This window comes from Hippoglossus stenolepis, chromosome 11 (genome assembly GCF_022539355.2).
Source record: "Hippoglossus stenolepis isolate QCI-W04-F060 chromosome 11, HSTE1.2, whole genome shotgun sequence".
NCBI classification, from domain to species: Eukaryota; Metazoa; Chordata; class Actinopteri; order Pleuronectiformes; family Pleuronectidae; genus Hippoglossus; species Hippoglossus stenolepis.
In genome coordinates, this window is record NC_061493.1 from 19,969,782 (window position 1) to 19,985,459 (window position 15,678).

General features: G+C 42.3%; 1 protein-coding gene across 23 annotated transcripts in view; it reads left to right on the forward strand.

The window, feature by feature from the left end:
* The window catches only part of epb41l3b (erythrocyte membrane protein band 4.1-like 3b), a 45,262-nt gene that overhangs the window by 20,106 nt on the left and 9,478 nt on the right, over positions 1–15,678 (forward strand). For 5 of the 23 annotated variants that reach the window (XM_035169423.2, XM_035169421.2, XM_035169417.2 and 2 more), the window contains exons 4-18: positions 4,226–4,330; positions 4,567–4,609; positions 4,710–4,785; positions 4,992–5,210; positions 5,958–6,045; positions 6,973–7,017; positions 7,672–7,824; positions 8,458–8,555; positions 9,002–9,177; positions 9,563–9,762; positions 10,231–10,815; positions 12,171–12,224; positions 13,936–14,001; positions 14,737–14,922; positions 15,604–15,666. In XM_035169423.2, the coding sequence (XP_035025314.1) occupies positions 4,226–4,330; positions 4,567–4,609; positions 4,710–4,785; positions 4,992–5,210; positions 5,958–6,045; positions 6,973–7,017; positions 7,672–7,824; positions 8,458–8,555; positions 9,002–9,177; positions 9,563–9,762; positions 10,231–10,815; positions 12,171–12,224; positions 13,936–14,001; positions 14,737–14,922; positions 15,604–15,666 (2,157 nt within the window). Of the gene's footprint in view, positions 1–4,225; positions 4,331–4,566; positions 4,610–4,709; positions 4,786–4,991; positions 5,211–5,957; positions 6,046–6,972; positions 7,018–7,671; positions 7,825–8,457; positions 8,556–9,001; positions 9,178–9,562; positions 9,763–10,230; positions 10,816–12,170; positions 12,225–13,402; positions 13,439–13,935; positions 14,002–14,736; positions 14,923–15,603; positions 15,667–15,678 lie in introns of all 23 variants that reach the window. The other 18 variants (XM_035169422.2, XM_035169438.2, XM_035169439.2 and 15 more) reach the window with 15 other exon arrangements.

Consider the following 15,678-nt stretch of genomic DNA (forward strand, 5'->3'; position numbering starts at 1 on the left):
TGAAAGGTTTTGAGGGATTTCGCTGCACATTTATATTTAATATTGTGTCAAATAACAGCATATGTAGCCTTGAGTAATTATTCAGATTATCTATAGCTGTTATGTTTCCAGTCAAGAGACCACAGTCAGTCATAGTAGCAGCTCTCTGCCTTCAAACAGTTGTTTCTTTCTCAGAACTTCATGAATTCAAAAAGAAATCTGACCAGTGAACTCACCTGACTCTTGCATACTTTCTTCCTAACAATACAATGTGGAGCCTTTTCTCAGGGTTGTGTGGCTTTCAACTTTTGTACTTTTCCCCCAATAATGTGTGCGGGGCTGAAGTTAAGAACCAGACCTTTCTTCTCGGGTCTCCTCTGAGCAGATTCCTTCCCACCAGGGGTTTGGATAGAAAGATAATCCCACTGTTTTTGGTGGTGGCGGTGAGGTGAGGCGTTCTGACCGTGACACAGGAGCATTTGTTGGAGGGAATCAGTGTCACTGACTTTGCGTTGGCAGCATTACTTGATGTCCCGCTGAGGCCAGGGAAGGATTCTTAAGGACAAGGAGCTGGAAATGAGGGTCAATGTGGGCGACTTGTTCTTGTGTGTTTCTGAGTGCTGCTGATTTGAAAGGATTTTGCTCAGAGAGATGTGCTAATGCTTTGTTCGAAGGTAAATAGATACTGTAGGTAATGTAATGAGAATTTCCCCTTGTACTACATCTAATATAACTGAAGATATTATGTATTTGAATCAGAGCCCGACCGATGTGGATTTTTGGGAACCAAATACAAAGAACTTGAATTGACAAAAGTAACTTAATTATTTCATTTTTTTATGGCTCTAATCTGAATGTTGAGTGAAAGCATAGTACTATACCATAAAGATGGTGGACTCGCAATTGTGATGTCAAATAACCAAATGCCCAAATGAATGCAGCCAAAACATCCACGACTTTAATTCGCTAATGTAGGTCAAGCTGGACATTGGATCTGACATTTCCCACAATGCAATTTAGTTGTCTCTTTCATTACACCCTCCCTGTCTGGGAAATGTTAATCTCTTTTAAACTCTTTTTTTTTTACACAGTGATATTGTGTTCTATTATTTGTACCCATTATTTCCCTATTTTTTTATTTCCCTTACAAATAATGTGAGATCTCCAAGCTAAAGCTGAGACAATCCTTACAACACCAGGGCTGCATCTCTATTTACCAACTGCCTTTACTTGCTGGATAATATCTCTTATGATGAATAAACTGATATTCTAAAAAAAACAGCTGACAGTAACTTCATGTGAGTGAGATGTTCTCTCAGGCCTGTGTTATTAAATATGAGCAAAATTAAAAACTTGCAGCATTAAATCAATAATTGGCCTTTTGAGAGATGATTTCAATTTATTTGAGAACACATTTCTTAGAAAATATTGATTTTATCATCCTGCAGATATGGAGTATAAACTAGAGGCCATTAATTATGTTCTCCTGCAGTTGCGCTTTAACTGTATATGCCCAACAACCTTCCATCTAATTCTCATTTAATCTATTTGGACCCTCCTTTAAAGCAAGATTATATTTCTCAAGGGGCTTATCCTAAATGTAATCGGTCTACTCTCTGGTAATGTGTGATAGAAATGTAAATCCCTATTAAGGGTGTATTTGTGTCTTATAGTTGCAGTATTGAATCATCTTATTTCATCTTGTAATCTCCAGCCCCGCTTCCTGGGTCTCGCTCATTGTTTCCAGACGCCCATTAGATGAGGAATACTTAGACCTAACCTTGGTGTAGAGGTCATTAGAGGGAATGTGAGACGACGGATCCAGGAGAGACACAAACTGGAATGAATGAGTTATCAGTCCAAAACTAAAATATATATATATTTTTAAATCAGTAGAAAGCCACAAATGTACCTTGAATTATGTTCTGCATATTTATCAAACAGAATCTCACACACATTTATAATTTAACAATATTTTTGTATCAGGCTGGTGCTTGGTGCTCACTGTCAGTGTTAAGTCATTTATCATCAAACAAGCAAGTCATTTATCAACTGCTTCTCCTTTCTCAACGTGTTGCAAAAAACAAACCTGATTTCAGTTCAGATCTTTCAAGGACACTTCAGCAAACGTTTGTGTTTTTAGTTGAACAATCATGTCTCATCTGATTCTTCACATCGTCGTCACAGAATCAGGCACCTTTTTTATTAGAGCAATATCACAGAATCAAGCTGTGCTAATGATGAACATGAAAAACACATTACTTACAATACAAAAGCAAATTACAACAAATAAGTGAGCTGCCTGCTTCCCAGAGATGTTGTCATAGCAACCATTAAGGAACAAACATGAACATTCCTCCTCTATACTGTTTTTCTGAAAATAGTGAAAGTAAAACGCAGCGGACCTGATCTATGGCGGGTCAGCTTATGGTGTTTGACACAGTGATACAGTGTAGGTCAGAGGATCCTTTAGAGAATTGCCAGGGAGTCCTCATCCTCCCCCCCAATCCCATTTAAACTCATCCAGAAATGTCAAGATTTGACATTTTTATCCCCCCGACCTTGTAGTTTTCCAGCTCAACTGAAATGTGCCGGCATAATCGTTTTCTATCATTTTCTGTGACAGAACCTCCTCCGCTTCACTTCAGAGGCTGGTATTTCTCATTAGAGAGGGGGTGGGAGAATCCCACGCCTCACTTTGTTGTTGTTATATATCAAAGACACCTTTTAGTTTAGATACACATTTTAATCCTACCTCAAAAACTACATGACGATACATGCTGAATGTCTTTTAATTTGTCAGTCAAACATCAGTTGGTTAATCTGCAACTATTATATATATCATTACCGGTGCTGATGACGTTATATATTGACTGCTGTCTTTTGGTTTGTTGGTTTGTCAGCAGATCAAATGATTGATTGAAAAAAAAATGGTCTGCAGATAAATAAATGATGGAAATAGTCACTAATAGTTGTATAACAAGTTTTAAAACATGGTTCGGTGATGTAAGTTCCTTTTCCATAAGACCATTATGAATCTCCAGTCGCTGTTTAATATGACGTCAATTTTCCTTCGAGCTTCCTGCTGTTTCCATTTTCCTCAACAACCAGATCAGTCAGTGGAATCTGTTGCTCTCCTAACATGCAGTCTGGTTACTGGAGCTGGAGCTGTTTCTCTCAGACAACTCTGTGACTGAGCCTAAACAGAGATTTGCAGATCCTTCTGTCTTGTGTGTGTGTGGAGGCTCTGTCATTAAAAGCCAGCGTTAAGTGTTGCATTGAAAAGCTGCTTGTCACAGCAAGGCAGCAATAGTCTGACATGACTCTGCTAATTCCCTCTGAGATGTTCTGATAGGATTAACCCTCTGCCACCAGCAGCTTTATAGCTCTCAGCAAATCACGCACTCACCCTGGAGTCTTCTCATAAAGAGGGCGTGGGTACGCTTGAAATATGTGCATGTAGACAATCACACAGATCAACCACGTGTTGAAGACTATATTGGTCTGCATCTGCTTAAAATCCCTGCCAGATGTGTGTTTATCCATGTCAGGCAATGCTGTGCCTGCATGTGAATCTGACAGATGCGACGGTGCATTGTGACTCCTGCTGCTGAAATGTGGCAGTGGCTTTCAGCGCATCAGACATGAGGAGCTGGCTTTGGCTCCGTCCAGGCAGGAGGCGTCTGTGTTGTGGCAACTCGGGCCTTAAAATATCCCGTGTGAGCCGAGCCAAATGAGTCTGAAGTGACACAGCTCCATCTGGCTCCCCCGTCAGTGATGTGCAGTGGATCGGTGCTAAGCCTTCACTTAACTGAGGTTCACCTTGAGCTCAGGAATGTGAAGGTGCGTTTATTGTATAATTTTATTTATACAGAGGGAATTAATTGGTCCAGAGATGCCCAGATGGTAGAAAGCGGCTCCAATACCTTGAGGGTTTGCCTGTGCAGAAAGAGCTCCATCATGCAGCAGTGTAATGTGCTGCGTCATCACACTGTTATTGTAATTGGAAAAATGTCACGTTGATGCACTGAAAAAAATTAGTCTACAGTTAATTTTCATTCAATTATCTCAAGATTAAAGGGGAACTATATACACCAGCAAACATCCTGAGATTTATAAACCTGTGCTTTGGGCTGTCTTGATTAAAACACTTTAAAAAGACTTTCTGTATCACTCGTTCTTATATTCCCACTGCTTACAGTTTTTTTTATTATATAACAATACTGACTACTTGTTCCTCTCACAGAAACGAGCCAAGGGACAAGTGCTCCTTGACAAAGTGTGCGATCACCTCAATCTGCTGGAGAAAGACTACTTCGGAATCACACACAAAGATGTAGAGAACCAGAAGGTGATGAAAACAATTCACTGCATAATCAGCAAACTATCCTCTTAACTGACATATTAGGAACAACCCTCGAAAAATAAAGGGTTGTAAAATGCTCTACATTGAAACCAGACAGACTAAAACTTTCCCAAGAAAATTATATGATGACTCTGCTAAACATTCCCACACAGCCAGAATGTGAGCAATATGCTCACAAAGTGGTGATGATGAATGTTTTTGTCTGTGGTTGTCTGTTGTAGAATTGGCTGGACCCCTGCAAGGAACTGAAGAAGCAGATAAGGAGTAAGTCTCATATCCTCCTGAATCCAGTGAATTGATCAAATGAGGTGCGTCACCTCAAAAGTGCTGCTTTTAATAATTCAATGTCTTTTCTATGTCTCAGCTGGTCCCTGGAACTTTGCATTCAACGTGAAGTTTTACCCCCCAGATCCCGCCCAGCTCACTGAGGATATCACAAGGTGAATAAGCAGCTCCCTTAGTAATGAGATTGTGGGTTTTTAAGCTTTAGTTTAATTGATTTGATGCCCTAAAAATGTAGTTTAAAAGGGAAAATAATTGATTATGTGGATGCAATTACATTAAAAAACACTTTCAAGGAAATGCACAAGAAAATCCAGACAAAGTGTTTTACTGATTTGTGTTGTGTCTCTTCTTCCTCACACAGGTACTATCTGTGCCTGCAGCTGAGAGATGATGTGGTGTCAGGTCGCCTGCCCTGCTCCTTTGCCACCCACACAGTACTGGGTTCCTACGCAGTGCAGTCCGAACTGGGAGACTATGACCCTGAAGAACTGGGCAGTGACTACATCAGCGAACTGCGCTTCGCACCCAACCAGACCAAAGAGCTAGAGGAGAAGGTCATGGAACTCCACAAGAGCTACAAGTTAGTCTCAACCTCCATTACTAAAACTATTTTTATAGCTTTATCCTTTCCTACAGCCCAATCAAATTGTACAACATCTTTTAAAAAGCTATTTTAAATCTTTGATCTTGATTGACAGTGGCCTGAAATACAACCAACAAATGTCTTCACTCAGATTTTAATGTTTCTAAACTTTGATTTGTGCACAAACCCTCTATGAAACAACCAAAACGTGTGTAGCTGAAGCAGAAAAATTCACACTGTTGCACATATTTTGAAGCTGATTTGGAAAATAGGTTTTCAGGTCCTTCTAACCTTTAAAACCTATAGTCATTCTGGTTAACTTAATATTCTTTGAAAGGCAACACGTCTGCTGACACTGGATTTATGTTTTCTTATAAATGGATCCAGCTGACTGTCCTTTTGTCTGAGCCCCCTGTTCTCCCTGTATTACAGTGATTTGTGTGTAATTTGATGCAGTCCTGTCTCGCCCTGTGGGTGGAGCGAGGCTATGACAGTGCCAGGATTAGAGTTTCCCTGAAGGCCTCTATGCTAAAAGTGGATGCACTCATGGTTATCTGTGTCGCTTCAGTTGAAAGCATCCATAAAAACAACCATTTCCCAGAAAGCTTTTATACAATAAATCAGTGAATTATCCCTGTTCAGATCTCATAGGACTGGTCTTGAATACAACATCGGTCTGAAAGCATCAAATCTTTCTTTTCTCTGGTTTCCATTTGTTGACTTTGTTGGTTCCGTCTTTATCAGGGGGGTGACACCGGGCGAGGCGGAGATACACTTCCTGGAAAATGCCAAGAAGTTGTCCATGTATGGTGTGGACCTCCACCACGCCAAGGTAACAAGTCGCTATAAACTTTTAACTGCTTGTATAGAGTTTAGAATTGTTTTTCACAAGGGAAATTAAATGTAACAATTGGAGACGGATCATCACAGCTGTAGATGGTGATTAAATTGTCACATCCTTTTGCAATAAATGATTTAACATTTCCTCAAATTAAACCACAATGCCTCTCTCCAGCATTCATGCTAAGCTAAGCTAACCAGCTGCTGGGTGTAGCTTTATATTTACCATACCAATCGTAAGTGGTATCTTTTTATTTGTTTAACCTAATGTCTCCAGGAATGGTCGGTGCCTCCAAGCTGCATTAAGACGTTTTCTACTAATATGATGAACATGTTTTGTATTCTCTCTCTATGCAATCTAACACATCGCAATCATGCACTCAGTAGTGACGCTTTCCACCACAACACTGCTGCTTCCGAAACATCATGGCTGCCACAGAAATGCCTCTGCTGCACCACTGATTGACTGACATTATTTCACTTCTACCTTGGATCTGGGGCTGAAGGGGTAGGTGGAGAAAGGGGTGGGATCTGGAGCCCGGCTCGGCCTGCCAGCCAGATGGGATCAAACACTTCATTAGAACACAGGCAGTAAAGAGAGAGCTGCGGTATGACAGCAGGACAGCTGTCATCATAAAAGAAAATTACAGTCTTCAGTCTTGATATGAATCTGTTATCCAAAGTGCTTTGAAAGTCAAAATGGGTGTAGATGTGAGTGATGGGGAGGATATTGCCTTCGCAGATTTAGATCAGAATGGAGGAGATGACAGGGACGAGGAAGCGGCCTTGATCAAACTGAGTCGACAACAATGCTCAGCGTCGCTTCTGTGAGACACCGTTTTGATACACGAGAAAAAATATGTACATATCAGACCAGCATCCCTCTTTTGTCTTCTCTCCTCTCTCATTAAATGCAAAGTTGGTAGGGAGCCTCTATGAAAGCTTGGCTCCAGCTTTGGGAGAGGTAAGAGGCTGCATCTCATGTGCTTACCCAAGTGTGTGAGTGCGTGTGTGTGTGCTGTTTTTTTCTTCTCGTGCATGGTTACATACAAATTTGTCACTTTCAACATCCCATTGTTACTTTAGACTGGTTGTTCTTGCTTGGGACCAGAGCCTCCCTCTCCGAACCTTTTATCAGTGGTTTCACCTGCTCGTCTCATGCTTTCTGCAGTGAAGAGCGTCATTTTGTGCCTCATCCACCATTTCCCAAGACTTCACTGTCGCTTTTACCAACTCTCACTCACTTTGTGCCCCTTTTGAATCGCCGTTCAACAGCACCACAGCCTGCATAGAGAAGATTAGAGTATGCCTGAATTCATTACTCCATCACCTGCCTGCTTTACCCTTCTATTATCTACAAGTTAGCTCTGTTCAAGTCTACGTTACCCTGCTGTGCCCTGACTCCCGAAAACCCCTATACACCATAGAGTTTGTCGAATAAGAGTTTATCTTTAGCAGAACTGGAAGAGAAGAGCATCGTTGTTCTTAAGCTTCTCCTTTGTCAGGGATTCAGTGTTACTCTACCAACGTTACACAGATTTACTTAACTAATTTTAAATTTGTGTGTGTTTTGTCTTTGTTATTTCTTTCTGTGTCTGTGTTAATGTAATGTCTGCAGGACTCTGAGGGTGTGGAGATCATGCTGGGCGTTTGTGCAAGTGGCCTCCTCATCTACAGAGACCGGTTGCGGATCAACAGGTTCGCCTGGCCCAAGATACTCAAGATCTCCTACAAGAGGAACAATTTCTACATCAAAATCCGACCTGGCGAGGTAAAGAGGACATTCGTGACAGATCATTTAAAAAGATAAAATTAGATGGATGTATTCATAGGAATGTTCCGAGCTGATGTGCTCACTATCTCCCACAAAGCTCCATCCGTTTCTTATCCTGTGTTTACTGTGACACATCATGCTCTCACTACAGCAGCTTAAATTTACTTCTGTTTCAGCAACATTTTGTAGGTGAACCACAACTGCAAACCGCTGCTGCTGCTGAAATATTGTTTCTGAAGTTCTGAGCTTTCTGCAGATATATAGAAATGCAGTCGTATTCCTCTCTACATTTTCCTAACCCGACAAATCTGTACTGACATCGCTCTCTTTACTTATGTAAAACTCTAATGCAATTATACTTTCATTGGAGTGGCTTTAAGTGTGTAGCTGTTATTATATATTTTATCTTGTACTGTTTTTCACTATTTGCATAATGCAAATTATTTACATTACTATTTACAATGAATTAAAGTAGTTATTTCTCTACAGGTTTGTTTATAAACTGGTGAAATGTCTACAATTAACACTGCAGCTATACATTATGGGAGAAATGGGATTCACAATAAACGAGTAAGCAAGGTTAAAGTTACCTGTAGAGAATCTGACTACCGTTTTTAATCTGTGTTGCAGTTTGAACAGTTTGAAAGCACAATTGGTTTCAAGCTACCAAATCATCGCGCTGCCAAAAGGCTCTGGAAGGTCTGTGTCGAACATCATACCTTTTTCAGGTAAGAAATAAACGAGGAAACGGTTTCTCACGTAGCAGTTGGTTTGTAATTTAAAACAAAATATTGGATTTTATTCCTTCCTACAGTGAAGAAAAACTACCTTGTTTTCCCAGCTCTTTGGTATTGTTTGATATGTTTATCAAAATCAGTTTTAAGTGACCTTGCCAACAGTGCAAACATGAATTTACTGATAACCACCTTAAATGCTTGATTTATTGAAACGGTGCTCAGACTGTTAGTAGCTCTTGCCATTTGGACAACATGCAGAGTAGCTTTGTGCTGCTTGAGGCAAAAATTGGTCTCCTGGGTTCTTTAGCGAGTCAACCCCGAAGGCTCTCTGGAGAGTATTCAAATTAGTAGGCGTTCTAATTCTTTTCACAGTGCGCGGCTTAAATCTGTGTTCTGTTTTCGTGTTGATTAATGTGAGTGTTTGTAAATGGCGACAGGCTCGTATCCCCAGAGGCACCTCCGAAGAAGTTCCTGAGCCTCGGTTCCAAGTTCCGCTACAGTGGCAGAACGCAGGCTCAGACCCGCAGAGCCAGCTCCCAAATCATCAGACCTGCTCCGTTCTTTGAGCGCTCGGCCAGCAAACGCTACAACATGTCCCTCAGCTTAGATGGAGGTGAGGAGCTGTTGGTGGTTGTGTTTATTCACTGGCCACAAGCGCCATCAAAGTTGAAATGCTGTCAACTCCAGGGCTTTTGTTTATTTATCCAGTTTGTATTTTTGAAGCACTGTTTTTGTCACCTGCACAATTATAAAACAAAATAGAGCTTCTTTAAACAGGAAGCAAAAAAATGTGTGTTCTCCATGAAAGCTGGCAAAGCTAAAACATCTGGTACACTTGTGCAGTTTAACGACAAAGTCACAGGACCTCATAACATCAATGTGCAGGAGCAAATCAAACCTTTAATTTCCCTGCTCACAGATTTCTCAGACCCTCGGTGTCTATAAAAACATAACTGATTCTGGCCCCTCACATCCATCTTTGTCCTCTGTCTTTTCAGCTCCCTTAATGGAGAACCATGAGACTCTGATGAAGGACAGTGACGGGGCGGCCAAAGTCATCGCCAAGGGGGACATGATCACCACGGTAACAACAGAGAAGAAAGCAGAGGAAGAGAAGGCGGAGCAGGAAGACGCTCAGATGGATGAAGCAGAAACGCCGGAGCCCACTGCCACGACACCACTCAGACACGACACAAAGGTAATCCACTGTGTACAGACACCTTCAGCGCAGTGAGAGCTGCGTTCCACTCAGATAAAAGAACCTTTCAGAGGCTTTGAAGTGTTTTTCTAGTTGGTTCAAAGAGAGGTAATATTAGTAAATATGCCCTTGGATTTTCAAAGAAACGGATCATGTTCCTGAGAAGCTGCTGCAAATCTTTTTAATCCTTTTTTAAAATTTGAGTTGTTTTTTTCCCTTAATAAACTTTTATTTAATAACGTTATGGCTGAAGAGAATTTCCTAGTTGCTTTCAGCCTTACCCTCTGCAGTAGGCTAGGCCTAAGTGCTTTCATCTTGTGTGCGCTTTACTAATTAGCTTTTCTTTTCTTGTCCTTCCTTTGACCCCACACTATACTTGTGTGTGCTCATGCGTATTCGCCCCCCTCCCCTTTCGCTCCTCTCCATTTACACACACGTCATCCCTTCGTTGACATTACCTTCCGTCAGTACTCCCCGTGTGTATACACAACTGACCCTCTCCGCTCGGAGCTCTCACTCCCCTCATCTCCTGTTTCATCAACTAAAGTGCGGCGGAGGCGCAGGGAGAATGTTCGAAAACGGGCCTCATCAGTCAGTCCAGCCAAGAGCGGCAATGGGTGCCGCCGCCGGCAAGCCCACGCTGATCGCAAAGCCGCCCTGCTGCAGGAGCAGGTGCTGCTGCTCTCGGCCCGCAAGCAGAGGCTGGAGCAGGGCAAGAGCCGCGGCGGTACGCTCTTCTCCTTCTCCCTGCACCTGCCCGACTGGTCCTCCATGCTGGATGAGGACGGCTACCTCACCTTCCCCGATCTGTCAGAGATGCGCTTCCTCCCAGAGTGCGCGCACCACTTCCTCCCCATTAGATCACCCTCACTCATCCCCTGCTTCCTCTTCATTTTCTTCTTCCTGCTCTCCACGTCCTTCTCAGTCCCTTACGCCCTCACCCTCTCCTTCCCCCTGGCGCTGTGCCTCTGCTACCTGGAGCCCAAGGCAGCCTCCCTGACCGCCTCCATTGCCCAGGGCTACCATGACCATGACAGTTCAGAGGAAGAGGAGGTGTGTGCGTACGACTTTATGTTCCAGTAATGGCCTCTGGCTTAGACGTACAGTTCATTATGATCGTTAACTCCTTGTCCTGTCCTGTATCTCGCTCTGCTGTTCCACCAGTTCAGAGCCGACCTGGAGACCTTGTCTGTCCCAGTGTCTGTCAGTCTCCTACTTTCAGAACCTCATCTCTGCCCAGTCACACTCTCATCCTGTAGACCACATCCCCATCAACTTCACGAGTGCACAGAGATGAGCCTGCAAGTCTCACCATTTCATATTTGATTGTCACCATTCATGAGAGGGTTCGACACAAACAGTGGGCACCACTCGTGACTTAAACTCATCAGCGTAACATTTTTACTTCTTTTTAAAGCTTAACCACATCTGTATGACTAACAGATTTTGAAAGAAATACTGCTGCACTGTAAAACAATTAATAATGCCAACTTTTAATTATTTTACTGAATGTTAATAATCACTAGGATTTGAAGAAGTCGTCGACCTCCATTTTTGTCACTAATCCTTTACGTAACTTCAAATTTAAAACCACTGCTTTGTGCCTAACTCATCTCAGTAATATCATCCACATTCAAGGCTTAAAAGTGTAGATAGTGATTGTTAGAAGATCATCACCAGCTGCATGACAACATTTCCATATTGATCTAAGCTCTCAGTCTCTCTGCATCGCTGCCTGACGCAGGCTCAAACAAAATGGAAACTCTGCTGAAAGAATCTCTCAGCCATTCAGCAACGTAGCTTTCTGCAGTCTGTCAAGATGAGATATTTTTCAGTGCGAATCAAATCCAAATCCATGTGATGCAGAGAGAGTGTGATGCTCAAATGCATCCACATCACCTTCAGTGTCAACATGCATGGAGAGGAGGGGGGAGGGCCTGAAAGTCAGGTTACTGTTCGTCAACAAAAAAAAATTCTAAATCCCATGTTGTCATCGCGTGTTGTACTTTTGCACAACACAGATTTCATTTACCTGGACTGAGTTTCATTAACTGTACACCAGGATTTAGTCTTTTCAAATCGGAGGCAAATTAAACAATATTTCTGTTTCAATATCAAAGTGACCGACCCAAGGTTTCAACTTCCTCTGAGTCTGTTTTGCTTGCTTACTTTGCATTTTCTTTTATTTGTCTTTGTGTTGATCCACTGCTAATCTTATCTATATAGTCTTGTCTGATATTGTATTTTTGCAGCTGACAGAAACAGCCGCTGCATTTCCATTTGTTTCATCTGTGGTAATGAAGAATCTCTGTCAATGTGTGATGTATTCAAGGATTTAAAAAGCTGGGTTCTTGTCATTCCTCCTTTGCTTGCCACTCGGAACGGTTTTGCTGCGTTTGTGAACGCAGACCGACAGCGATCAAACTGACTTTGCCTTTGACGGAGAGATGACCGCCACAGAGGTCTGTACATCGGAGAAGAATATTGTATTTCGGGCATGAAAGACACACAGATAAAGACAGGAGAAACAAAAATGTGATGCTGGATCGTAGTTGTGAAATGTGAAACAACGGCTGCACTTGAAGATTTGCATATTATGCATGCATTGCATCCTGTCCGTTAATTTAGTTCTTCTCTTTTTAAATGTATTGTAAACTTATTTAAAATAGGATGTTTTCCTGACACAATTTTCCACTCTTTCCCTTAATGTCTCTAAAAACAAGAATACTGACTGTTTGCCAAGCCCCGCCCCATGACTGACGCTAATCTGGTCATTTTTTGTTCTTGCTCACCACAAAATAAACGGTGGAAACATTTGCAGATATACCACTTATAACAGGGGGGGGTCCTTGATTGTAAACAATGGTAGAGGAACTTCTCATTTGTAGCCAGCAACCATTAATTATTTATAGTTGACAGCTGTCGTAGCTCAGTGAGTTGAGTGAACATGAGCTCGGACTTCAGCTTATTTTACACCAATCACTGGTCAGAAAACTGGTTTTAATGATGTGGCAGATCGGTGTATATCTGTGGCCTGTTTTTAAGGGGTTCAATCTGAATGTCTACGTCAAAAATAAATCGGGCACAACATCAAAACCCGCCACTGGTGACTGATTGGTGTTAGATGACATTAAAACAAGAAGGATTGATAGGCAGCCTTGTAGTAGAAGTAATAAATCAGCTTCTTTTTACTTTAAAAGAGTCTAGTTTTTCAGGATGAGTAGTAACTGATGTGTCACATTTTGTAACAATTGGACATGCAGGGTGTGAAGAGGGTATTTTTAAAACACTATGCGTGTGTTTCGGGAACTAGATTTCGAACTCAAAGGAGGAAGTCAACACCAGACGAGTGCACTGTTTACTCCGTTTTCTACAGCAGAAACAAAATGCTGTGTCACTCTCACTCTTGACTGGCCTGCTGGTTCCTGTTATGGTTGCTAATCCATAATTTGATAAATGTAGTTCATGGGAGGGGTTTAGCAAACAGTCACTTCCCCTTGTCCCTCTGCTTGCTTCTCCTTGTAAAACCACTTTCCTTAACTTGACTCTCCCTTTGCCTTTCTTCTAACATTCTGAAAACAGTGGCTCCTTTCCTCCTCGTCTCACACTCTCTGTGCTCTCCCTCTTTACTTGCTGTCAGTCGGAAGCGGAGGACGACTCTGAGATGCGGACTCAGGTACACTGGGCTCGCTTCATGGCCCAGCTCAGTGCATCTCACCACCATCACAACCACCACCCGATGCACTGAGCCTCACAGACATCCGCCATCCGTCACTCTTTGTCATCCTGTCGCCTTGGCTTGCCTGCTACTGCTGCTGCTGTTGTTGACATTATCACACCACACACCAGACTGACCATTCACTCTTGCCTGAATTCACGTCACAGGCTGCTGCTGCAAAGCTGCCGCTGCTTCTGAACCCGCCATTCCAGCTCATTTCTCAAGTGCTTTTGTGTGTAAATGGTGGAGTCGTGTTTACATTTCTTTTCCTTCTGCTGCGCCCAAGAGTCAGATTTCACAGTTTTAAAGGTTTTATCCAGTGACTTTTGTTTACCATTGTGTCATTGACAGCCAGGTCTAAGAAGTCAAAGCTCCCATCTCTCCTAACAAGAGTCTAAATTCAACAAGACAAAACAGCCTCATCTACAATTCCTCTCCCCTCTTTGTCTTTACAGTATAGTTTCATAAGACGAGTAAAAGGGGAGGACGTTTTTATCAGGCATAGTAATCTGATGCTAGAGGTTGGTAAGAAAACAATGCATGACTGAAATAAGCATGCAGGTGTTTTTGTTATGAGGAATCCTAACCAATAACAGGATTGATAACATATATTGATAACAAGCCGGTGGCTCTGCCAGCGTCAGATGTTTCTGGTGTGAATGAGAGTTTTTTAATTACACTTTTCTCTAACAGATTTCTTGCTGTGAGCATCAAAATTAATTTTTGTAAGAAATAACGTAACCGAAATCTAACAGAATGAAACCAGTGTTAGTAGAGACGTTGGCTTCTAATGAGATTTGGGAGTGTTGTGCTCAACTAAACCTGTAAAACTAAATCAGTAAAGATTTGCATGACGCCGTTTTATTTTTCATTGAAGTCAGCTGGTCCTAAATGCTCTGTTAGCATTTAAGTACAAGCTGCTGCTCTCGTAGTTACAGCTGCCGTGTGGGTGGATCTTTTGCTGTTTCTTTGCTGTTTGTATGAGCTGCTGCACAGGTAGCCTGCACAGCCTCGTAAACAGGCCTGTGAACAGGAAACGTAAGAATTATAAAGTGCATAATGCATCTGATTCAGGTCCGTGTCAGTTTACATTTTGATACAGACCTTTTCAGAACTGCATTTTATGCTACCAACATATTTTTGGGGTAATTCATTGGATATGCAAGCTACCGCTGCGATCATAAAGCATGTCCGTCGTTCCCTCCGCGCCGCTCGTGCCCTCATCTCTTTGTATCATGGTTGACCGGCTACTGCAGGACACCGAGCCGCCGGCGGAGATGGTCAAGCACCAAACCAACATCAGCGAACTGAAGCGCTCCTTCCTTGAGACCGGCGACGGCACGCCGGGCCTGACAGAATGGGAGAAGAGACTCTCCTCGTCCCCAGCGCATTCACCCAGGGCAGACGAAGCGCCCATGATAGAGCCTCTGGAGCCGCAGGATGTAAGCTGCAGTCCCCAGCAGACTGAACGGCGGCGTGTGTGTGTGTGTGTGTGTGAGAGAGGCATGACATCACCAAGGAGATTTTTTTTTATATACAAAGACATTAATCTGAGGAGTCATCCCATAATGACTCCTAGTGCAGTAAATTCAGTATTTGTAACAGGAATAGGGTCGTGTTTTATATCGAGATGAGTCCCGGACAGTATATTTATACTTCAGATGGCACTGGTGCACATTAAAGGAAATATGGGCAAGTCTTTCAAAGTGAAATAAAGTTCTACATTTAATCCAGCAAATGTGTTTTTCTTTGCCACTATTATTTTATGTCTTCAGCAGCTAATTAACACATAAATTCATCTCAGTTATGGATAGTGAAGTCATTAATCAGTGAATATGGTTATCAGTGACCGTACAGAGTTTCTTTATGAGTTTCTTCTTGTACTTGCATTGTGTCACACAATCTGATGATCTCGTGCAGGACTAATGAGCGACGCTAATCGAAGCCTCTGAGGACTAATCACTGACATCAAATGTTTCTCATCTGATGGCAAGAGAAAACTGATTCTCTGCAGGAGCCTTGGGATCCAGACCTTGTCCATTTGAAGATGTAACAGTAGTTATCTCCTCCCATGTGTCTGTTTCAATGTGTGTGACATTTTAATTTTTTTCATTCCTCTGCAGACTGAAGATGAGCCTCCTGCAGGAGAGGAGACAAAAGAAGAGATGGCGCCTCAAGCCACTGAGGTAAAAAACTAA